Source organism: Heloderma suspectum, chromosome 1 (genome assembly GCF_057233095.1).
Source record: "Heloderma suspectum isolate Gila_16-S chromosome 1, 16-S_ref, whole genome shotgun sequence".
Classification (NCBI taxonomy): domain Eukaryota; kingdom Metazoa; phylum Chordata; class Lepidosauria; order Squamata; family Helodermatidae; genus Heloderma; species Heloderma suspectum.
The window spans coordinates 185,051,816-185,076,266 of NC_139458.1; the positions used below are offsets into that span (position 1 = coordinate 185,051,816).

General features: G+C 43.6%; 1 protein-coding gene across 2 annotated transcripts in view; it reads left to right on the plus strand.

Annotated features, from left to right (window-relative positions):
* The window catches only part of CERS6 (ceramide synthase 6), a 150,698-nt gene extending 127,621 nt beyond the window's left edge, over positions 1 to 23,077 (plus strand). The window contains exons 9-11 of one of the 2 annotated variants that reach the window (XM_084812136.1): positions 13,310 to 13,466; positions 14,478 to 14,501; positions 16,934 to 23,077. In XM_084812136.1, the coding sequence (XP_084668262.1) occupies positions 13,310 to 13,466; positions 14,478 to 14,501; positions 16,934 to 17,092 (340 nt within the window). In that variant the 3' untranslated portion in view covers positions 17,093 to 23,077. The remainder of the gene's footprint in view (positions 1 to 13,309; positions 13,467 to 14,477; positions 14,502 to 16,933) is intronic. The other variant, XM_084812146.1, reaches the window with a different exon arrangement.
* The last annotated feature ends 1,374 nt before the right edge of the window (positions 23,078 to 24,451 follow it).

A 24,451-nucleotide genomic window follows, 5' to 3' on the forward strand; every position in this document is an offset into this window, starting at 1 on the left:
ACTGTCGCCCAGTCTCAAATCTGCCATTTTGGGGCAAGGTGATTGAGCGGGTGGTGGCGGTGCAGTTGAAGGCACACTTGGAAGAAACTGATTATCTAGACCCATTTCAGTCGGGCTTCAGGCCTGGCATGGGACAGAAACAGCCTTGGTCGCTTTGGTGGATGATATGAGGAGGGCTCTGGTTAGGGGTGAATGCTCCTTCCTTGTTCTCCTCGACCTCTTGGCGGCTTTTGATACCGTTGACCACGGTATCCTCCTGGACCACCTGGAGGGGTTGGGCATTGGAGACACTGTATTGCGGTGGTTCCGGTCCTTCCTCTCCGGCAGGTACCAGAGGGTAGCACTGGGAGAGGAGGTTTCGGACCCATGGCCACTTACTTGTGGGGTGCCACAGGGTTCCATCCTCTCCCCGATGCTATTTAACATCTATGTGAAGCCGCTGGGGGCTATCATCAGGAGGTTTGGGGCGCAGTTTCATCAATATGCGGATGACACGCAGCTCTACCTCTCATTCAAATCTTCACCAAGGTTGGCCGTAGAATCCCTGTCCAAATGTCTGGAGACGGTGAGTGGCTGGATGGGGAGGAATAAGCTGAAGCTGAACCCTGACAAGACCGAGGTACTTTTGGTGGGAGACAAGAGGAGGCTGGGGGATGTTGACCTGGTGTTGAATGGGGTACGGCTACCCTTGAAAGACCAGGTCCGCAGCCTGGGGGTCATTTTGGACTCCCAGCTGTCCATGGAGGCTCAGGTGTCAGCTGTGAGCCGGACAGCGCTGTATCAACTCCATCTGATACGGCAGCTGCTCCCCTTCCTTCCCGACCATCTGCTCCCATCGGTAGTACATGCCCTGGTCTCCTCTCGTTTAGACTACTGTAATGCGTTCTACGTGGGGTTACCCTTGAAGACGGTTCGGAAGCTGCAGCTGGTACAGAACGCGGCGGCTCGCCTGATTAAAGGCAGCCGCCGGCGAGATCACATCACTCCAGTGCTGAAGGAGTTGCACTGGTTACCAGTTGTTTTCCGGGCCAAATTCAAGGTGTTGGTTTTGACCTTTAAAACCCTATATGGTTCCGGCCCAGCCTATCTTAAGGAGTGCCTCCAGCAACACCAGACAGGCCGCTTAACAAGATCAGCCTCGGATGGCCTTCTCTCTGTCCCATCAGCCAGGACAGCTAGACTGGTGGGGACGAGGGAGAGGGCCTTTTCTGTGGTGGCCCCCACTCTGTGGAACTCCCTCCCTAGGGAACTCCGTCATGCCCCCTTTTAATGAACTTCCGTCGTGCATTAAAAACGTGGTTGTTCAGGCAGGCATTTGGGGTGGGTTAGGGTATTTAAAAAAAAAATTATGGTAGAATTTTATTGTTTTAAATTGTTTTATGGTGTGTTGTACATCGCCCAGGGTGGCTGGGTGACCAGCCAGATGGGCGATTAATAAATTTAATAATAAATAATAAATAAACATCACACTGACAACAAAGGTCCGCATAGTTCAGGCAATGGTATTCCCCATAGTAACCTATGGCTGCGAGAGCTGGACCATAAGGAAGGCTGAGCAAAGGAAGATAGATGCTTTTGAACTGTGGTGCTGGAGGAAAATTCTGAGAGTGCCTTGGATTGCAAGAAGATCAAACCAGTCCATACTCCAGGAAATAAAGCCAGACTGCTCACTTGAGGGAATGATATTAAAGGCAAAACTGAAGTACTTTGGCCACATAATGAGAAGACAGGATACCCTGGAGAAGATGCTGATGCTAGGGAAAGTGGAAGGCAAAAGGAGAGGGGCCAACCAAGGGCAAGGTGGATGGATGATATTCTGGAGGTGACGGAGTCGACCTTGGGGGAGCTGGGGGTGGCGATGGCCGACAGGAAGCTCTGGCGTGGGCTGGTCCATGAAGTCACGAAGAGTCGGAAGTGACTCACTGAATAAACAACAAATTATTTTAATGGTGGGATGCAAGAGTGTTACGAAGACCTGCTGGTTTACATGTGATTTCCGCCCCCCGCTAGATACAGCCATAGTTGGGTTTTCATTTTTCCTGAGCAATTTTAGAGATAATAAATTGAATCTTCCACTATGGTACCTTAAACAAGGACTACTTTCCATTGTGACTGGAAAAAGTCTAGAGAAATAAGTTGAAAGCACTCCAGTTTAATCAGCTGGGAGGCCTTACAGATACTGTCAGACAAGATGGACTCGGTCAAGAGGATTTCTTCTGCTCTCTAATTATGCTGCAATGTAAGCTAGCCTAAGGGAGATATGTTGATGTGGCTGTTAAATGATCCAGCAAAAGTTTGGCACATTCCCCAACATCAACTTACTTATGCCAAGACCGTTCCCTTGGCAGAGCAGCAGAGATAATCATTCTTAATAAGATGGATTCTGTGCATAGTGAATTTCCCTATCTGTAAAATGGGAAATTCCTATTCCTTATTGAGTAGTGCTGTGAGAATGTTAATAAATATCTCATGGGAATATTCTAAGTAGAACAGCCTTCCCCAACCCAGTGCCCTCCAGCTGTGTTAGACTACAACTCCCATCACCCCTAGCCAGATACACAGTTGTGTAGTGTACTTTGATCTTTGCTTATACAGTACTGTGCAAAAGTCTTAGGCCACCATTAGATTTGTTGTTTTAGCAATTGTATAATGACCATATATAGTTATTTCTCAGTCTCTTCATTGGAATACAACCAGAAAATACAGGAAATTTGTATGCAGTATTCAACAGTAGAAAAAAAATCAGAAAAAACAGAGTAACAGCAGGCGCCTGGCCAGGAATGGTCTTTGTGGTAGGGTAGCAGCCAAGAAACCACTTTTGCGGAAGGGGAACAGGGTGAAAAGGCTAAGATATTCTAAAGCTCACAAAGATTGGCATGAGGATCAGTGGAAAAGAGTATTATGGAGATATGAATCCAAGTTGAAATTTTGGGGTCCAATTGTCAACAATATGTGAGAAGAAGAGTTGGAGAGAGATGGACGAATGAGTGCTTGCAGCCTTCAGTGAAACATGGTGGAGGGTCTGTCCTGGTTTGAGGCTGCATTTCTGCCAGTGGTGTTGGCGATCTTGTCCGTATTGATGGGATCATGAATGCTGAAAAGTACAGACAGGTTTTAATTCATCATGCCATTCCTTCTGGAAAGTGCCTGATTGGGAATGGTTTCATTTTTCAGCATGATAACGATCCCAAGCATGCTGCTAATGCAGTGAAATGATATTTAGCAAGGAAAACAGCTGATAAAACACTGACAGTCATGGACTGGCCTCCACAGAGTCCAAACCTGAATATTATAGAGGCAGTATGGGATCACCTGGACAGAGAAAGAAATAAAAGACAACCTACATCTAAAGAAGAACTCTGGGAAGTGCTGAAAGAAGCCTGGTAAAATATACCAGAAGATTACTTCAGAAAACTTCAGGATAGTCTCCCCAAAAGAGTTCAAGATGTGCTTAGAGCCAAGGGAGGTCACACTAAATACTTTTGCCTGTACATATTTCCTGTATTTTCTGTTAATCTTAATACAGAGACTGAAAAATAATTATGGATGGTCATTAAAACTTTGCTAAAACAACAAAGCTGGTGGTGGCCTAAGACTTTTGCACAGTACTGTATATTATTCCACTCAGAAATCTAGACATTAATTTTCTAAAGCTAAGTAATACCAAATTTGTTGAGAATGCTTGAGCAAGCCAATCAGTGGGTCCTGATCAGCAAAAGAAGAAAAATGTTTGAGGTACCAGAAAAGCGTATGAAGGGCTTTTGAGGCTTTTTCAAAGCCAGTCCTTGGTGCTTCTCATTTAACATTTCCATGATGAGCACATGCAGTGGCCTGAACTTCTTTGCGTGTTTTGGCAGAGAAGAAGAATTACTCCTTAATATGGGTATCTGTATGTGGACTAAAAGGAAGGGATTGTTTTAGCTACTTTACATTTGAAGGGACTTTCCATAGACAAGGTGCACCTCACATAAGGCAGGTGCATTTTCCCACGTGGGTGTTCACCAGGAATCAATTGCTATTTATCCCAGGCAAGTAGGTGACTATCAAATTACAAGGTTGCATTAGCTCACTGATGGGCAACATGTAGCCCATGGCCTGCTTGCAGCCGCCCTCCTAGTGTTTTTTGCAACCCCTGCTGCCCCCCAAGTCGCCACAGCTGTCAAATTGCCACCAAATGTATGTTTAACCACTACTGATTATCCATTCCAGCTCTGAATGACCCAGGTGTATGAAAAATACAAAATAAGTAAGCACTGTTTTTGTGGCCTGACAGTCAATAACTGTCCAATGTCTAATTTTTTAAAATGTGCTCTCAATTAATGCAGAAAGATGGCTAAATATAATAGACCCTTGATTTTCATCAGATAAAGAGTTTATAAGCCGCTCTGTCTAGTGACTGGGTTTGCACGATTAGCATGCAGTTAACAAGCCACTGTGGCTTGTTAACTACGCTGCATGTGTGTGTGTGTCGGGGGGGGGGGGGGTTGGTTGCATAATTACCCTCAGCAGTGAAGCTTGTTGTGTCATGCAAACCCAGCCAGATTGGCTTGTTGTTGTAACAAGCCAGCCAGAAATCATGTAGGGGTTTTCATTGCTTACTGATTGTGCTACCCGGGGCAATGTGTGAAATTCAGTGGTATGCCTTTACCTCCAGGTCTATGGGGAACAGTAAAACAGAAGATACAATCTTAATGATTAATGGTCCAAACTGTATGTGCTGAATAATGTTTCCAAACTTGGGCCTCAATTTCCCTAGCTTAAAAGTAATGCGTTAATGTAAATATTGTGCTGTTAGCTCTCCTAGGTGAAACAAGCACATTTTCAGTAGTAGACAAAAAGTTGCAAACTTGTCATAGGTGTCATTTGCGTTTACCTCAAATGACTTTATCTCCAGTATTCAACTTTAAAATATTTAAAATATTAAATACTTGAAATAATAGAACAGTAGCACTGCGAAGCATTATTGCTTTTGAAAGCAGAAGGTGAACAAGGTTTCTTTAATGCAGTTCACCCACTTATGCATCCTGAGTTGTTTTTTTAAAAAATACAGTTTCTTGTTTTGTTTTCGCTTTACAGCAAGTTTTGTCTAAAGCAAAGTGTTTCAATTAGTGCTGTGCCAAAAATTTATCCCACATTTTTTTTGACCACTTTGACTCAGTTTGCTGGAAAAGAAATTGCTTTTGAAAAGAAATTCAGTGGTGAAGAAAATTTCAGCAAACTCTTTATTCTCATTGGTTGAGTTTGGGTTCCTTGCACTTATCTTACTTAGGAGGTTGCCAAGGAGTGTGCACAAGTGTCCTGTTTTTCATTGTACATTCATCTCTCTGGCAGCCTGTAGCCTTCTCAGCTTCCCACACTTAAATTAAAATACGATCCTGCAAGCGGTGGACTGTGCCGGATTTTTTTTTTTCAGACTCTGGGAAAATTTTACATAAAAGACAGCCTCAAGAAAATTGTTATTTGTGCTAAAAGACAGCCTTGTGCAAAGTGCCCATCCTCTCCACACATTTAGCGGAGCAGAGTCATATTCCCTATGTGGGGAAGCGAAACTGACAAGGATATTTACAAGAGGGGGAAATGGCTCTGCAAGGCTATGTAGCAGACAGGCAGTCTTGCGATCTTGAACAGTTGAGCAAGATCAGCAATAGATTTTTGTTTTAAATGATGACAACATTTGCCCATATTTCAAGACCCTTCCCCTGCCCCCAAATCTGTACAAATAACAATTTGCTCGAGGCCACCTCTTGCGCAAATAACAATTTCCTCCAGGCCTCCTCTTGCGCAAATAACAATTAGCTCGAGGCTGCCTTTTGTGCAAATGACCACTATTTTCTTAAAAAAACAAAGTTCACGAATTGGCTCAATCTGCTACAGAACGAGCCAGGGCCAGCTGAAGTAAATAGAACGAAATCTGGGGAGCGAGCTGGGGAAAATCTGTCGAGTTCCACCCCCCAAACGGAATCCTCTGACATCGCAGATCACTTGGGAAGCTGCAGAGCAGTGGAGAGATGTGTAACAGAAAGAAAATACACAGTGCCTTGGCCACCTCACAGTAATCAGGTACGCTGAAAAACACTACAAAAATGAGTTATAAAACACCCTGAGAATGAGACAAGACAATGAAAGCCTCTTTCATGGGGGAAGAAAACTTTCAAGGAATTAAAGGACAGATTTTGGCACAACTATTCCCTGGAGTTAGACACTACAGTGTCCCCCTCACATCTGCATTGTGGTGGTTGGAAGCCTGCCTTTCCACTTGCAGTGGCAGCACAAAAAACTGAAAACCCTTAGGGAAAAAAAGAAAGAAGCTGTACTACAACCACTGCCAGTGGTGAGCTGTACCTGTGAGAAACTGTTGAGAATGTCTTCTGAGTTGCCCACCCAGTTTCTCTACCCACAAATAGGGTCGAGAATTTCGAGAGTCCATTTGCACACAGCTCTAATTTGAAAGCTCACTTCTACCAGCATTAGATCTACTTGTTGGGACAGCTCATATATATGCAGGTTACACTGCACATAAATTTTATTTTTGTTCAACATAGTTTATCCCTCAGGATGCCCAGTCCAGAATAGTTTTCATGTTTGAAACTTGCTTGATCTCTTCTTATTTGTCACAATATTCAAGGCTGCAAAATGTCTACATTAGAGTATATTTCTGCTTATCTGACTATTCTTTGATTATCCTTTTAAAACCACAAATGGAAGTCACTTAAGTTAGCAAGTGACAGACTGCTTTTAATTATGGAAATGTGTGACCTCCATCCAGCTCTGTGTGTGCGTTTGTGCACATACTTGTGTATGAGGGTTCAAAATACACATGAAGACAAAGAGTTCCACATTTTAGAAGAAGAGGGAAATTCAGTAGTGCAACTTCTCAACAGTTACACCTGTCAAAATTATCTCTTGTACCCTGTTAAGAACGTTTCTATATTCTCACAGTAGCCATTAAAAACACAGAAAATAAATAATGGAGATCAATCTTAAAATGGAGGTTGGAGATAAATTTGGGTCCTGTATCCAACAGATTTGAAGACTACTACTGTAGCCTATTTTCCACATAAAGTAAGCATTTTTTGCTGAGTGTTCTGTATGTCAACCTGTGACCCTCCAGACCTTTTGGCCTAAAACTCTCATCATCCCTAGCCAGCATAGCCAATGGTGAGGGATGCTGGAAGTTGTAGGCTAAAACAGCCGGAGGGTAACAGGTTGCGCACCCCTGTGCTAAACTGTAGTTTAGCATGATATGATTGAGCAGGAGTGAGCCACAGTGAGCCTCAGACTTGTGTGCTCATGCTTCCTCACTCTTCTCCCCCATGGCTAGGTGGAAGGCTTTGGAAGTTTTCACTTCCACTTTTGATTAACCACACCTTGCCGTGTTGTCTGAATGTGGTTAATCTTAACTATGGTTAGTTTAAATAAGTCAGCTTCAGTAACTATGGTTTGAAGTTGGTATGTTTGAAACAGCCCTAGTTAAAGTTAACCACAGTTAACTAATGGTCAGGGATGGTGGTGAGATTTGTAGTCCGAAACCTCTGGAGGGACCCAGGGTAGTTTACTTAATGTGCGAACACAAACTTGAAGTTATTACAAATAACTTATCAGGAACATGCTTCTGCTTTTGATTGCATCAGGGGTGGGCAACTTGTTGCCCTCCAGGTGTTTTGACCTACAACTTGCATCAACCCCTCACCATCGGCTATGCTGGCTAGGGCTGATGGGAGTTGTAGGGCAAAACATCTGGAGGGCTACAAGTTGACCACCCTTGATGTAAAATAACTTGACTTCAAGCTGCTGTGTGGAAATTATTGGTAAGGCAGGATTTAATCTTGCACCCAGTATTAATTTTCTCCTGTCTTTCTAGGAGTTTCTCTTTTGGTTTATTTGGGGATATCTAATGGTGTCTCAAGAAAAATTTTTTTTCTAGTGATACATTTTTATTACAAGTTGCTGGGATAGTCCCTGTGAGTGAGTTAGCATATGTACATTTTACTTATCCTTCTAAGATGCAAACTCCAGCTGGATAATTAGTTTAACTTAGGAAGCAATCCCATGGTCCCTAGACAGAGTTTGGGGAGCCATAGGATATTTCGGATTCCTGGAACTAAGGTCGGGGACAGCGCTCCAACCCCAGGAATCCAAGCTCCCCTCCCCCTTGCAGCCAGTGTGGAAAGAACCATGCCAGCTACATCCCCAAGTTCACAAAAGCAATCTCAAAGAAAAGGGAAAGGGGTCATGCTGGTGGGCAAGGAGGGGACTGGGGAGGCCAGCTTACGATGTATCCCCAGACCTCCCCAGCCTCCTTCCCTTGCGCTCCGACGCGCCCCATCTAGATGGGTGAAAAAGCCTGTCTAGCCAAAATACCAGTTTGGAGGAGCATAGAGGCAAAGATCGCTTCTGCTGCTTCTCCCGCTCTGCATTGGATGGCCATCATCCTCCAAGTCCGGAGGCATCCCAGTAGGACTGCACCCTTAATCATTACTTTATGACCTTTGTCTGTCTTATAGTCTTTTTTAATTTTGTTGCCTCTCAGTTTTATTTTTGCATGAAGGATGGTTGTTTCTTTTATATTATGTTTTTTATTATTGTGCATCTCCCTGGAATCAATTTGGATAAAGTGTGGTTTAGAATGAATGAATGAATAAATAAATAAATAAATAAATAAAATTGGAAAGAATGGAATGTGACAAAGGCATCCACTTGATGGCAAGCCTTCCTCTGCAGTATACCCTTAAGGCTATGCCAGACATTTTCACTGTCATTGCTAGGATGGAGAAGTGAACCTAAAGGCATGTGTGTGGGTGTGTTTCAGATTCAGATAACTGCAGCTGATTTGACACAGAGGATTGTCATCAGTTATACTGAAGTGCACTGCCCACTGAGCGCTAAAGATCCCCATAATGAGTATTTCCTAACAGTGGACCTAATGGGTTGTGTACTTTACTACAACTGTAAAAGTTAAGAGGTTTCTTCTTCCAGCTCAGTGAGAGTGCTCAACTTCTCTGGGAAATGTTAACTGGAGGTCTCATGCTCCACAATGCTGAATCTGGAGTTCTCTTGCCCCACAATAATCAGGTATGGACGATTAGCAGGGGAAAGAATGCAGCATCGGTTGTTTTGCCTGCATATGCCGGTCGTGTGGCCGAGATTACCGTAATTAATGTGTCACAGGTTGCCTTGTCATTTGAACCCAGGTCTCGTCAACATCTGCCCATCTGTGGTGACTTTGGGGGGCCTGCAGTAGGGATTGTAGGGTGGGTGAAAAGTCACCATGGCTGTGCCACACACTGGTTTCAGATGACACAGCAACCTGCGGTGCAGGTAATTAGGGTAATCCTGGTCACGCGACTGGTATGCGTGGGGTGTGGGAAACAACCACCGCTGTGTTTTTCCTCCCGCTGATCGTCTGAACAACCTCACAGTGTGTTTCTTCCCCACTGCTATTTTCACCAGCCACTTTCAATCCCCACTTTCATCTTGTGGCACACCTGAGCCTAAGTTATGTTGGCCCCACAGTTGTCCACCAGACCGCACAGTTGGGCTGCTGGACTCCAGCCTTAGCCCCATCCACTCCTACACAGGAGTGTCTGTGTTTTAATCTGCAGAATCTCAAAACGTATGAGTAGACCTCCCAAAATGTAGACCCTTATACACTGTCTTCAAGCCTACGGATGGGAAAGTTTCATTTTGGAGAAGACTCTGATCTCTAATTGATAACCTGTTCCTGTCTGTTAACTAGTAGATGGCCCTTGAACATTTCCAAAATTTAGAGGCCTTTCTTGAAACTGGTCTTCGTTCCTCTATAGCCGTAGCCCATTGACTTTGCTTAAGTGGAGTAATCCCCATAGTGGATACCGATTGGAGCATAGACAAGTGCCCAGAGTCCTTTCCCGTACCCCACTCCAGTGACTTGGCATCGTGATGACTGCAGTTCATCATTGGTGACTGCTGTTTATGCTGGCTGAGTTGTTGTGGGGTATGCAGGCTCAGCCTTGGGCTCTACAGAACAAGGCTCCTGTTTATACTGGGCTACCTTCTGAAAGAGTCGACTCGCTCTATACCAGCACACGCTTTGCTTTTGGGCTGCTGAGGCTGCCACAGTTGGGGTTGCTGCTGTCACAGCAGTGGGGTGGCTGAGGATGCTCTGGTGGCAGCAGCATCCGTGGCAATTTGGGATGCGTCTCCCAAATGTCGGAAGTTCCCATTGTTCCCTCCTACCTGGCTCTTCTCCCTCCTGCTGCAACTCCATATCTGTACCACACACTGTTCCTTGTGTTCCTGCATTTCAGGCCACTGCCTACTTTATCCTGCATCTTTTAGCCACCATCTCTTGACCACCCTCTTCAATACTCCTCTCTACTACCCCATATAGTAGATAGAAGCACATCCCCTAACTTTAGCACTTTAGTTTCCTCAGTTCTCTCTGTCTGATTAGCTCTTTCCTTGCCCCAAGTCTTGTTTTCCATCCTTTATCTCAGCGTCTCCTTGGTACCTTTCCATCAACCTCCTTTCTTCCAAGTTCCCTCCCAGGACCCCTTCCCAGTCATCAGCCATCTCCTGTGCGAGGCTTAATCCCAGCCACACTGATATCCTCTATTCCATCAGAGAAGTTGAACTACAAACTCCTAAATTTCCTTACCAACTCTACATTTCAAACTTATTAGTGTCAGAGGCTTCACTGCCATGAGCCCAAAACTGAAGTTAACTTGCTAAACATGCCATCTGGTGGCTACATTTGATCTACTGCATTTGATCTTTAGTCAAGCACATCAATGAGCTTATTATTAAATCTTAGTCACTATAAATAAGTATTACAGAACCTATAATAGACATGAGTGCTTTATTGCCATGTTACTTAACACTGATTTATTATTGGCATTCTTTACTAATGTTGAAGTAAAATAGTAATTGGCATCTCAAGGAAAAAGAAGTTTATATAGTTTTGCTAAAAATAGAAGATGGATGAAGTAGCTGTGGTGGCTTGTTGTTTCATTCCAAGACCTACTTTTCTTGGCATGCAATATACTTGTTGTTTATTAAAAAGAAACATACAGACCAGTGACACTTTCAAATAGTATCTGTAACAAGGCAAGGGTAATCTTTCTAATTCTGTAACTATATGTGAGCCCATCTATTTAGCCATGGGACAAAGACAGGAAAGAGCAACTACAACTAAGAGCTGCAGGGAGAGATTCAGGGAGGGGATCAAGGCGGTGGTGAATGCCTCCCTTGAGGAGGGGGTGATACCATCAGCCCTTAAGGAGGCGGTGATAAGACCACTGTTAAAGACCTCCTTGGATCTCCCAGATTTGAACAACTTTCGCCCGGTCTCGAATCTGCCGTTTTGGGGCAAGGTGATTGAGCGGGCGGTGGTGTTGCAGTTGCAGGCCCACTTGGAAGAAGCCGATTACCTGGATCCATTTCAGTCGGGCTTCAGGCCTGGGCATGGGACAGCAACGGCCTTGGTCACCTTGGTGGATGATATGGGGAGGGCTCTGGATAGGGGCGAATGCTCCTTCCTTGTTCTCCTCGATCTCTCAGCGGCTTTTGATACCGTCAACCATGGTATCCTCCTGGACCGCCTGGAGGGGTTGGGCATAGGGGACACACGTATTACAGTGGTTCTGTTCCTTCCTCTCTGGCAGGTACCAGAGGGTAGTTCTGGGATAGGAGACTTCAGACCCTTGGCTGCTCAGTTGTAGGGTGCTACAGCGTTCTATTCTCTCCCTGATGTTATGTAACATCTATGTGAAGCCACTGACGGCTATCATCAGGAGGTTTGGGGTGCAGTGTCACCAATGTGACACGCAACTCTACCTCTCATTTAAATCCTCGCCAAGGATGGCAGTAGCAACCCTGTCCAAGTGTCTGGTGTCAGTGAGTGGCTGGATGGAAAGGTCTAAGCTGAAACTGAACCCCAACAAACCCGAAGTACTTTTGGTGGGAAACAAGGGGAGGCTGGGGGATGCTGACCTGGTGTTCAGTGGGGTGCGGCTGCCCCTAAAGGACCATATCCTCAGTCTTGGGGTCATTTTAGACTCCCAGCTGTCCATGGAGGCTCAAGTGTCAGCCGTGAGCTGGGTGGTGCTGTACCAACTCATCTGATATGGCGGCTGCACCCCTAGCTCCCTAACCCTCTGTTCCCATCAGTAGTTCATGCCCTCGTCTCCTCTCGCCTAGACTACTGTAATGCGCTCTATGTGGGGTTACCCTTGAAGATGGTTCGGAAGTTGCAGCTGGTACAAAATGTGGCAGCCCTCCTGATTAAAGGCAGCCATCAGTGAGACCACATCACTCCACTGCTGAAGGAGTTGCACTGCTTACTGATTGTTTTCTGGGCCCAATTCAAGGTGTTGGCATTGACTTTTAAAATCCTATATGGTTCCAGCCTAGACTTTCTTAAGGAGTGCCCCCAACAACACCAGGGATGCCACTCAACGAGATCAGCCTTGGTAGGCCTTCTATCTGTCCCATCAGCCAGGACAGCTAGGCTAGTGAGGACTAGGGAGAGGGCATTTTCTGTGGTGGCCCCAACTCTGTGGAATTCCCTCCCTAGTGACCTCCACCATGCCCCCTCTTTGATGAGCTGCTCAAGTGGGCATCTGAGGTGGGTTAGGGTTTTTTTAGAGCAATATTGTTTTGTTCAGTTGATTATGTAAATTTGTTGTATTTTGTGTTGTTATTTGTATCGTATGCTGCCTAGAGTGGCTGTGTAGCCGGCCAGATGAGCAGCTAATAAATCTAACTAAATAAATAATTGCAGGAACTTTACAAAATAAAAACAAAACCTAGACATCTAAGCTAGAGCAAGTCTTAACTTTCAGCCATGTGCATTTAAATACAAGTCAACAAAAAGGCCCATGTGGGGCCCATGTCCCAGCGCGGCAAACTTCAGGAAGCTAAGCAGAAATGGGTCTGGTCAGTGATTGTATGGGAGACTGCCTGGAAACTCCCATTACGCTGCTTTAAGTTTCATCATGGAAGAAAATTGTGATACAAATGTAATAAACAAAATGCAAATGAGGTAGAGGGAGAACCAAGGTAGAAAGCAATGTGTAGACTTGCCCTCTGTGAAACAAATATGTACATTCTATATTGCTGCAAAAGCACTCTTTAACTGGTTCATCTCAAAGATCATAAAAGTTGATGTGGATAAAATCCCATGAGCTGCCAGCTTACATGCTCTGCTCCTTCCACAGCTAAAGGAGATCTGTGATTGGGGGGAGGAGGGAAGCAGCATTGATAAATTAACCTGCTCGCTCACCAGTTCTACACTGACTCCTTCCCCCATCCTCTTTTCTCCTCGTTTCAGGATACTGAACACAGCTTTGTTTGAACTACCTGAAATGGTTGGCAGCTTTCCTTCCTTGTCGCTCTTCGTCACTCTACTTTTGATTCTTCAAGTTCTCCACTGTTTGTGGACCTGTCTAATATTAAAGGCATCCTATAAAGCTTTTTTTAAAGGCAAGGTAAGAAAAATTGGGATGCTTTATTAACACTTTGTCTTCTAGTTCTCCAAGGAATACTCTTACATGTTGTATGATCTTTTTGTAATACAAATCTGCCAGCATAGTACCTTCAAGACCCCTGACTTTAACAATCGGTGGTGAAGTCTTGCCTTTGGCTTGCAACATTTCCAGTAGACTTGTAGAGTCCTGAAAGCATTTGTTTAATATTGACCATCTGAGTAGTCCCGTTGGGTTGAACATGGACTGTTCCAGTACAGGTTTTCAACTTAGGCTTCTCTTGGTCCATCCCTGGAATCTGTTTATTCTGTGAATTCTGTGAAGCAGAACAGTTTGCTTCTCAAGACTACAATCACATGATGTGGCTGCAAACCCTATATCTGCCACTGAGTGTACACTTTTCAGGAAGCTATCAGTTCCAGTTTCTTATGAAAATACCTGTGAAGTCTGTCTGCTTGCAGACATGCTTTTCTTTGCTTTCATGCATTGCATTTAAAAAGCCAGTGCGGTGTAGTAGTTAGGGTGCTGGATTGAGATTCAGGCATCTCCACTCGGCCATGAAGCCCACTGGGTGACTTTTGGCCAGTCACTGACAATCAGCCTAACCTACCTTACAAGGTTGTTGTGAGAATAAAATGGAGAGGAGGAAGATCATGTAAGCTGCCTTGGGCTCCTTGGAGGAAATGGTGGAATATAAATGTAACTAATTAATAAATAAATTTAACAAGTACACCTTAAAACTGCAAAGTAGCCCTGAGTATTTGCAGAATGTGGAACTACAACTTGCCCCAAACTCCTAACATTCAGAGACAAGGTTCTAGGGTCAAAGCATGTGGCTTCTGTGCTCCTGATCCATCAGTATCTTCAATTTCAGAACTTAAAGTAAGCCTAGCAGTTGTCTCAGAACTGCATCTTGTGTTCTCTTCTTTTGGCAGGAAGTCGTTTGTTTCACACCAAACCATATGTAACTACTTCCTTAACCTTCTTAATTCTTTTCTTTCTGCTGCCTTGAAGGCTGGGAAGTGGAACCCTTTGCCTGTAAGTTCTCCTGGGAAAAAACACCTACCTTACCTGCTTACATGCCTAGTTTTTATATTGTATCTTCAATCTTCTCTCCTTGTTCATTCAGTTTTTGTCTTTCTGCGTGTTCTCTTTGCTTCAGATTGCATACTTCTTGAGATATTAAGAGCAAAATGTTATTCAGCATTTTCCGAGGTGTGATAGATACATACCAATTTAAAATTCTATTGACACCCATTCTGATGCCAGTTTGGCCCTGGAGTGAAACATTTAAATATGGAAAATGCAAATATAAAGCTGCATTTTCAGTTGCTCAGGCATGCCCACACTGAGCTTTACAATGGAAACTTGTAACCTTGTTCCCACCCTGTCAATCACTTGCAAGCTCTGGGAGGAGGAGAGTTCAAGAAAGTACTTGAAATTGCCTGCAAGCCCATGTGAGAACGTTCTGGAATTTAGCCATATGGGGTTATTCTACCCCTTTGGTCAAGGGGTCACATGAACATTCCCTGCAGTGACATAAGCAGAGAATTGTATTCATGGAGAAACTCTTTCAGTGGCTTGTAGCCTCCATTTGAACTCTATGTGCATGGCTTAAATTACCGAACAGAGCATGAAATAGTTGTGGAATGCACATTCAGCTAGACACCAAAGGCGCTGAATGCTAGAATTCCTTATGCCAAACTTAATCACTTGCTTTACATTCACCCACTTACAGGTTTGCTCACCTCACACCCTGCTTAGCTATCAATACCACTTGGCCTTATCGAAGGCTTTTCCTTTTCCTGTTCAGCCTTTCTCTCTTTAATTATTCCAAATTTACTCCTCGATATTGTGCCAAATGCTGCTCATCATCAGAATGCCATTTATACAGGCTCCTACTCTGGCCATCCTTTCATGCCTTCTTAATTTGCCCATCGCCTTCCCAGTTAAAATAGTTTCTCGGTTGCTTCTTCTCCATAACTCAGCCTTTCCCTCCCTCTTAACTGCCACAGAATCATTAGCATTTCTACAACAGCTTGAGTGATCTCTCCCAAATTGTATTTGTATTTTTGCCATTGCTATGACTGCATGCCAACAGTGTGCTAGCTATAACGCAGAACATGGTAGTCATATGGAATCTCTACCCAGACAGCTTACAATAGGAATGGTCAGCAGGAGACCCCTCGGCTGAAACAAACCCCTTATTTGCCAAAGCCAGTGACACAAACAACAGAAATGGAGAAGATAACCATTTCAATGGTTCTAGCCATGATGGCTATATATTACCTCCAGTCTCAGAAACAATATGTCTGTGTATGCCAGTTGCTGGAGAAAACAAGTGGGGAGGGTGCCATTGCATTCAATTTCTGTTGTGGGCTTCCCATTGGAGCATCTGGTTGGCCACTGTGGGAACAGAATGCTGGACTGGATAGGCCTTTGCTCTGATCTGGCAGGGCTGTTCTTATGAGAGAGGCAGAAGGCATGGACGTGCCCATCCCTTGCTGCTGTTCCCCTCCTCACTGTGGTGGGCAGGAGAGTGAATGGAGCCACAGTGGGAAAGCACACAGAAGCAGCCACTGTGGAAGCAGCATTACTTTTGCTGGTTGGCCTGTCTCTCCCTCCTCAGTGTGTGCCTCAGGCAAAAAAAATTGCCTCAGGCAAAATTAGTTATCTGGACAATGGAGGAATGAAGGCTGATGTCAGGGGTGGATAAAGGAGAACTGAAGGTAGACTGGGGTGGGTCAGGTGCCAACGCAGGTGGAAGCAAGGAAGTCTTAAGATTGTTCTGGAAGGCTTCGCTGAAGAAGAATTAGGGTTTGTTTGTCTTTAAAAGGAGGAATTTGAAGTGGGCCAAAAATATGGGGAGACGGATGCAGGTAGTAGCAAGGCAGAAGTTATGAAGGAGGAGGCCCAGGGCATCAAAAGTGAGAAAGCTTTTATGGGCCAGATTAGATGCAGGTATAGCCATTGCTACTTGTTGATACATCTGTCCCATTCAGGTTGGGAGCCTGATTTTAACATCTGGGTGAGGGCAGCTGAATCCTCTTACCTCTGCCTCCCTGCAGTTTGTAACCCAGCCCCTTTTCCCCCAGCCTGCTCCAATAACAGAAGTGAGCTGGGTTGGGAGAAAAAAAACACCTTGAAATAATGGAGCACAAGAAGGTAAGGCAGAGAATTAGGGAAGGTTCAGCTCTTCTTACCCATGGGCCCCTTTGAATGTTTAAAAAAATAACCAGTCACCACCCATTTTGTATGTGAACATGTCAGATGCAGCTGTCCCCAAACACATCTAGTTAAGCACTTGGGGACAAACGCAGGAGAACCCTTAAAAGTAGATGCTTGAAGTTTGATGGTTTTCTAACTTCTGATTTGGGGGCAGACTGAAATGAATGAGAGGGTTGACCTCATTTCTGCCTTGCAATAGCTTCCAGTCTGTTTACTCCTTCTTTTTCTTACACCTTCTACAGGTGGTGGATAGCCGAAGTGATGTTGAGTTTAGTTCAGATGAAGAGCCCTCCACTCCTCATTCAAAGAACTCCCATAGCTCCGCCACCACCAATGGGATGAGTGGAGCAAATGGAACAAATGGGTATCTCACTGGTGGCAGCTCTGCAGAAGAACACTAATTCCTGGATTACACACTGCTACACGAACAAAATGAACTGGAAATACATGAGCTGTGAATGCTGGGTTTGGGGTTTTTTCCCACTTTTCCCTTTCCTTATTCTTTTTCTCAATATCTGAGAAAAAAACACACCTGGAGTATTTAAAGCTTCTGATAGTGCACTGCCGTATTTCCTGTTTGTGAATGACAGCGCCACACCATTTTATGTATGTAGGCATGCTGTATGTATATATACATGACCAGATGGGAGCAGTATTTTCTTCTGTACCCTTTGAATATTATTTATTTTATATCTTATTTGGGGGTGACTTCCAGACAAAAGAGAACTTCCTTGAGATTCTCTTTTGGACTTCATCAGGGCAAGGGATTGCCAAGTTTAAAGGTATGTCTCTTTTCTGCGCTTGGTTTCTCTAGCCAGTATGTGGTATTGTAGGCATCTGCTTGAATTTCTCTTGCAGCAAAACTATAAAAGTTCATCTCCCATTCTAGATCTTTTTTTCCTCCCCCCCCCCTTTTTTTTTGCTAAAGGATGCTGACTTTAGAAATTGCTAGTACAATCACTAGTGGCCACTTTCCTCCCAGTGTGAAGTTTTTAAATGGTGCATTGGTATTTTTAAACAGCCTCTAATGGAGTCAGCTTGACAGTACATATTAAACCATAGTTACTGTGAGATAGGATTTAGGATTGTTTTAAACTCCATAACTGATGGCAAATTAGATTAGACTGTGCAAATGCTCCAGCTACATTTACACTAAACATGATGAACTCATCTTGCAGACGGGTCCTGCCTTGCAGTTTTAACCTCAAATTGGTTTATAAACTTTTTGTGTAGATTTCACACTGATTCCATTTTAACAAAAAAAAAAATTGTTAGTTTCAGAAGAAATACACTTTCTTGGTCCCACAGGCATGTATACAACAGTTGACATTTGGGAAGTTAGAACAGGGGTCATAAAGAACAGAGTCAGAATAGAATTGCTCGCTAGAAATAAAGTACTATAAACAAAGTATTGGAGAGAGATCAGAATGTCTGAGCCTAATTCTCTCAGACAGTGGTGAACTGTGTCTAGACCGTATCACTTCAGAACACTTGGGGTTTCAGTCGGTGGGTGACCATGTCATACAAAACTATTTCGTGTCCATAGAAGTTAGATGTCAAGAGATGAGTTCAGAATATTCTCGCTTAGAACCCTTCCCGACATATGCTATTCTTCTGTGTGCAGGGCCATGTTTTGTATGGAGGAGCATTAAATCATGTACCACTCTGCTGTGGTACAGTCCAGACGCAGGTTTACTGTCTCATACGCCATTTGTGAGAATTGGGACTTCAGTCTACTGCCTGAGGTTTAAGTGCATGCAAACACTGTCCTGATTCACTGAGGGCACAGCCCTCTAAGCGCTGCTTCTAAGCAACCCTCCTTGGTCTGTGATGCTTGCGTTCCTGATAGATTGGGTGCGTGGGGCACATCTAGGGGGCTCTGGTTTAGGGGTTGAGAGTGATGGTTTGGCTGTTACAGTTCCCTCAACTTAATTGTGATGGACACATTATGCATAGCTGGTGCGGGGGAAGAGATAGTTCCCTTAACCCACAACAGTTGCCACATTTGGTGCCATTGAGCCCAGCCCAAGAACATGGGGGGGGGGGAACCCTGCTGCCTTGATGTGCCCCAGTATGAATCAATAACAAGCACCCAACCCTTTTAATAGCTAGAGAAAATGAACCTGGCGGTAGCCCTAACCTATTGTTGTTTGCTTTTCTGCTTAAGATTTACCTGTAGGTGTTGTTCCTAAAGGGAATGATCAGGAATAGCATCCTACAAGAGAAGTATTAGTTTGTTTTTGTTTGATTTCATTCTCTATATTTAAGGTTTCCTTATTTCCCAGAAGATCCCTCAATAAAGAGACATCCTGTCACAGAAGACATTTCTGTCCCTAGCAAACCAAGTATCAGCAGAGCAGAAAACTTCTTTTGGGCTGTTTCTCCACCCAACTTGGTTTTCTGTCAATGCTAGGCACATAAATTACATACATACATATATGCGCCAAAGAACTTCACACAGGCAAAGATGGTAATACACAAGAAGTAGGGAAGTACCTGCTCGAAATCATAAGAACCCAATCTTGATCACATTATTTTGAGCAACATATCCCTTTTGCTGCCACACGTCTCCTGCAGCCTTAACATTTTCTCAAGCTATACAGTATTTTATCTGGCTTTATTATATACTTGAGAGACTTTGGTGGGGGAAAGAAAATTTCCCTGAGTGCCATGCCGTAATCATAACTTCTACTGAGGGGTAATTCACATGACCATTTTTTAAGACAGTTGGCTTTTCCCCCTCCCCAGTGGATTTGGGCACGGCGGACTGGTGTTGTGAATGATTCAGCACAGATCTGGATCTCAATTTGCTGTGTCCTAAAACATCTTCAAAAGTTTTGCGATGTGCCAAACCATGAACTGATATGTTGACACTTTAGCAGGGTCACTTCTATGCATGTGAGTCCACTGGATAAACCAGCTACTTTACAAGATGTAAAAAATAGTTGTGTGACTTGGCTCCCTGTAGAAATGCCAGTCATTGGGAAACACAAATGAAAACTCATGGAGTGAAAGGAAATAATCTTTCCATTATCTGCCCTGCATTCAACAGCGGAAGAGCAGGAAGTACATGCTGGGGGATTTAAAACAATACTAATACCACCACGGATATCAGTTAGAGATTCATTGCCTCTTAAGTTTCTATTTCTATTCCCATGCTGTCATTTAGGGGCCATCCTGGTTTGGCGCTTATTTTTGTCTCATGCAGCTAGGCTGGAGACCTCTGTGCCACACGAGGCTTGAATGAAGAGAGGTCTGCATGGGCACAAATGAGGTACTGGATATGCGCTGTGATAAAATAACATAGTCAGAAATGAAGACACATCAGTAGCATATATTTCAGTTTTCTGTTAACAGCAAATATCAGTTGGGAGGGTGGGACATTTAGAAAGAAGTTTTGAACAGATGTTTTACTTTTCAGAGGTACTATTTTAAAGTGGGGTGGTGGGTAGGACTGACAGCTTCCAACATTAAACATTTATTAGTTGCAGTGAAATGCACAATAATAAAGTTAGTGGGAGGAAGGCTCCTGAGTATTGCCTCGGGTAACAGGAAAACTGTTACAAAGCATGCGCTGAAGCAGCTGGACAATAACACAGTGGCTACAGCTTAATATAAACAGTAAGACACAGAACATTATCCACATTTAATGCTATAGATGCTCCAGTGTGCAAGTAAGCCAGTGGGCCCTGCAAGGAGGACTTCCCCATTCACTTCAGTGCATTGAAGTACATGGGGATGCTCTTGTATGGGCATAAGCTCAGTGTTTGCCTTCCACTGTTGTGCCTGCAAGGAGCCACTGGATCCAGGCAAAAAGATATAATTAACCTCAGAAAACCTTTGTAGAAACAATTGGCATTCTATTTCCTGGATTACTATTTTCAAACTTTTTCATGTGTTAACAAGCTCTTGTTAGTAAAGGCTCTTCGGTCCCTTTTTAGCTCTAGAATAAGAGATGCAGTGGCTAGAATGTATAGAGTAGAAAAAATGAAGAAAAAAGGTGTGTGGAAGTTAGTAGCCATTAGCTAGATTGAATGTTTTGTTAGCCAGCCCGGGATAGGAAAGTAAGGTCCATTGTTGTGTAAGTTTACTCTGTTAAGTATTGACACGAAACACACTAAAATAAGAAAATGTGTGTTTTTGTTTTAAAAAAAAAAATGGGCAAGGGTGTAGGTCTCTTCAGCATATATCCATTTGAAGGTGGAAGTGTGGGACTTGCTTGTAGAGTGCCAGATTGAAAATGCTAAAAAGAAATATATGTGTATCCTTGTTGCCAGTATTGAGTTAGATCAACAGATTACTTCATTTCTTCTCTTCGTTGTGCAGTTAGTTTGTGGGTTCCTTTTGTGTATGTTGGCATCAGAAGGTTGGTTCACAAAAAAACCAACATGCAGACAGTGAATGTGGCAGGATGGAGGCGCAAGTCTTGGATTCGCACATGTTCCCTCGCGACAGGCAGAAACTTGAATGTGACCTCAAGCCTGTGGCGAGGCTTGAGGAAACTTGAATGTGACCTGCACACATATATGTGTAAGACGGCTGCACTTGTGCTATCTATCCTCCACCATGTTGGGGTTTTTTGCTTTTGCAGTACATTTGAGTGAGGCTTACTCACTCACATAGGTGCTTGTGTGCTTAAGCTCTGGTTTGCATTTAAGGTTCTATATACAATTTAAGGTTCAGTATACAATGGAGAAGGAGCATGAGTCCAAAGCTGCCCCCTCTGCCCTGTCACTTACATAGTCCACCAGTGCCCTCTGTGAACTAGCCCAGGGTTTGTTTGCTTATGGGGAAAATATTGACGATTGGTTGCTAATGAGATGTGCATAAAAAGCTTAGCTCGTCTTCGGGAGCATTTACATGACGTGTTTTTCCCCTTCCTGCTGTCACGCGATGAATCTGGTTTCTTGGTGTGTCAAGGCAGTGGTTGTGATCTGTAAGGACTAATTAATATATAAGCCCCAAGAGCCTGGATTGGGATGCTAGGAAAAGGAGACTAATCACTTATCTTCATACGTCACCAGTATGTGACAGTATATAGCCATGGAGTGATCATAGAAGTCCTTCATCGAATACATGTCCTGTGAATGCACCCTTTCTTTCAAATCATTCTACTACCAGAGCTGAGCACATTGTAACAAGCAAGGAACTATCACGTGTGTGTGTGTGTGTGTGTGCGCGTATGCACATACGTGCTGTATTTTGCAATAAAACTATGGGGAGATTTTTCTGTAACCAAATGCCAGCTTGTTTTGAATATCTTACTTTGTACATACAAAGACAAAAGTTACACAATATCCTAGTGGTTCAGGTTGATGATCCCTTCTGCTATTCACTTTGGCAGTACATGCAGAAGGTTTTGAATACAGGGCTATTCCCATAAAAGTGAGGAAGACGGGATTTCTTTATCCCCCCACCCCATTGTTAATATTTTTTATTTATTTTTATTTATATACTACCTGGAATTACATTTCCTCTTGTATTAATTACTGAATACTCATGTCTAATAATAAATTACGACAGTTCTGTATGCTACTATGAAAATGACCAAAATACACAGTGTTCAAAATGGAGTTGCCTTGAAATCACAGTCAAAACTTCAAAATGGCTCTTGTCAAATGGGGGTGGGGGGTGTTACTGAAACATGCTGTTGAGTACACTTCGTTTTGCTTTAGATTCTACTGGGATGTTGCGAAAACTGCCCATTTTTGGCTTTGCCTTTTTAAAATAGTTCTCTTGAGTTTTTAGAAAAGTTACTTAGCACACATTTACTTGCCCGAGGTTCTGATTGTAACGACAATAAAACTGGAGCGCCTGACTCTGCTTGTCTAAAATTCTACACTTAGAAAATGGCCTCCACTTATTTTAATGGATTCAATGGATTCTAATATGTATTCTGATAGTATTGATTTTCACCATCATTTTAGCCAAGTGCTATAGTGATAGGATATGCTGCCTAGAAGTATTGGTAATAATGATCATCTCAAAAAGAAATATGGTACACGTCAATCTGGTGTGTGCGTACATGTGACCACGCACGTACACACAAGTGTGCATGCAAAGTTCTAAATACCTTAAACAGTAACCATCAGTCTGTGCTCTGTATGGTGGTTATCTTCAGTGGGTCAGGTCACAACAAAATGGTGCAATTCTTCATCTGTGTTTTAAAGACAATCCAGCAGTTTGAGCAACTCTTGGAACTACGATAACCTACTGGTATATTCCACTGTCAGAAATACAGCAATGTGTTTAGTCTTGGATTTTGCTTCTGTTCCTCCCCCCACCTTTTTTCTTTCCTTAAATATAGAAATTATACTTCTTCCTGAAATATCAGTATTGTGAATTTTGATTTGAAAACACTTTCATAATAAACACTACGTATTAGGAATGGCATCTTTACTTGCCTTCTTTGCAGTTGAATGATGGCACAGAGAATTCAGCTAATTTTTACACACATCACCACCACCACCATTGTGCAGTTGTTGTACCAATAGGACGCTATTATCCCTAGTGAAATTCCAGACCGTCACATACAGGGGAGCAGCATTCACTGAGTAGCTTGCAAAGGCTTTGCTGGTGCCATTCAGCCCTTCTTGTTCCTATTTGTAAGGCCTATCCTTTCTAGGCCCACAGAACTGTAGGCCTAAAATAAAATCCAAACTCCATCAAGGCTCGAATACTTGAAACAGCAGCCTTTATACCTGAGCACTTTAAGACAAAACCAAGAGCATGCTAGAGCAGTAAATTAGGGCGCAATCTTATGCATGTTTAGACAAAGAAACGATCTATAACTCCCAGCATCCCCCAGCATGGCTGGCTGGGGAATGCTGGGAGTTGTAGGCCTTTTCTCTGTCTAAACATGCATAGGATTGTGCCCTTAATCACTGTGTGATGTGCTATAGGGAAACGGGACAAATAGCAGGATGACAAACTCATGTATGAAGACAGAAATTCTTTCTGGACCCCAGATAACATACTGTAAGGCTGCTCGTAGTACTACACTCCTTTTGCCTATTGAACAGTATAGTCCTATGCATGTTTACTTGGAAGCAAGCCCCACTGTGTCCAATGGGATTTACTCCCATGTAAGTGCATATAGCAGCCTAAGACCTGCAGGGGAAGCTGAAAGGAAAAAGGGCTGAAATGCAAGTCTGACCATGTGTCACACTTCTTAAAAACTAGTCCACCATTTATGTGTGACTGTTCCAACATAAGATTCTGCCATTTTATCTCTTTTATTCTTATACCTTAAAGACCCAAATAAGAAACAGCCCTCAGGACCTGTGCATGGAAGCAAACTCTGTCATGCCTTCCTTGGAGAAAAGGGATGGCATCCAGTTGGTATTCCTCTGCAGATGGAAAGGATCCATCAATGGAATGGGAGGGGGGATTTTAAGCAATTCCTCTTACAGCCATCTGCACCACCTCCCATCCCACTCAGAAGGGTCCCCAACTCTCGAGCAGATTTGGCTGGCTGGAAGAGAGGGAACTGCTCAAAATTGCCCCCTTCCCCTTTCCATTGATGGCTGCTTTCCATCAGCAGAGGGCCATCAGCTGAATATCATCCAATAAGCTTAAACCATTAGCCCAAGTCCTCAACACCTCAAGCTTCCTGGTTCAGGCCTTCTACCTGTTTGAAGACTGCTCAGGCTGAGCTAAGAAATGAGAACATCAGAGAGAAAGGCTTTGAGGCCTTTACCGATTCACACAGGCTTTATTCTTGCTATACTCGCACAAAGGCCAGAACATGGAGAGGCCCA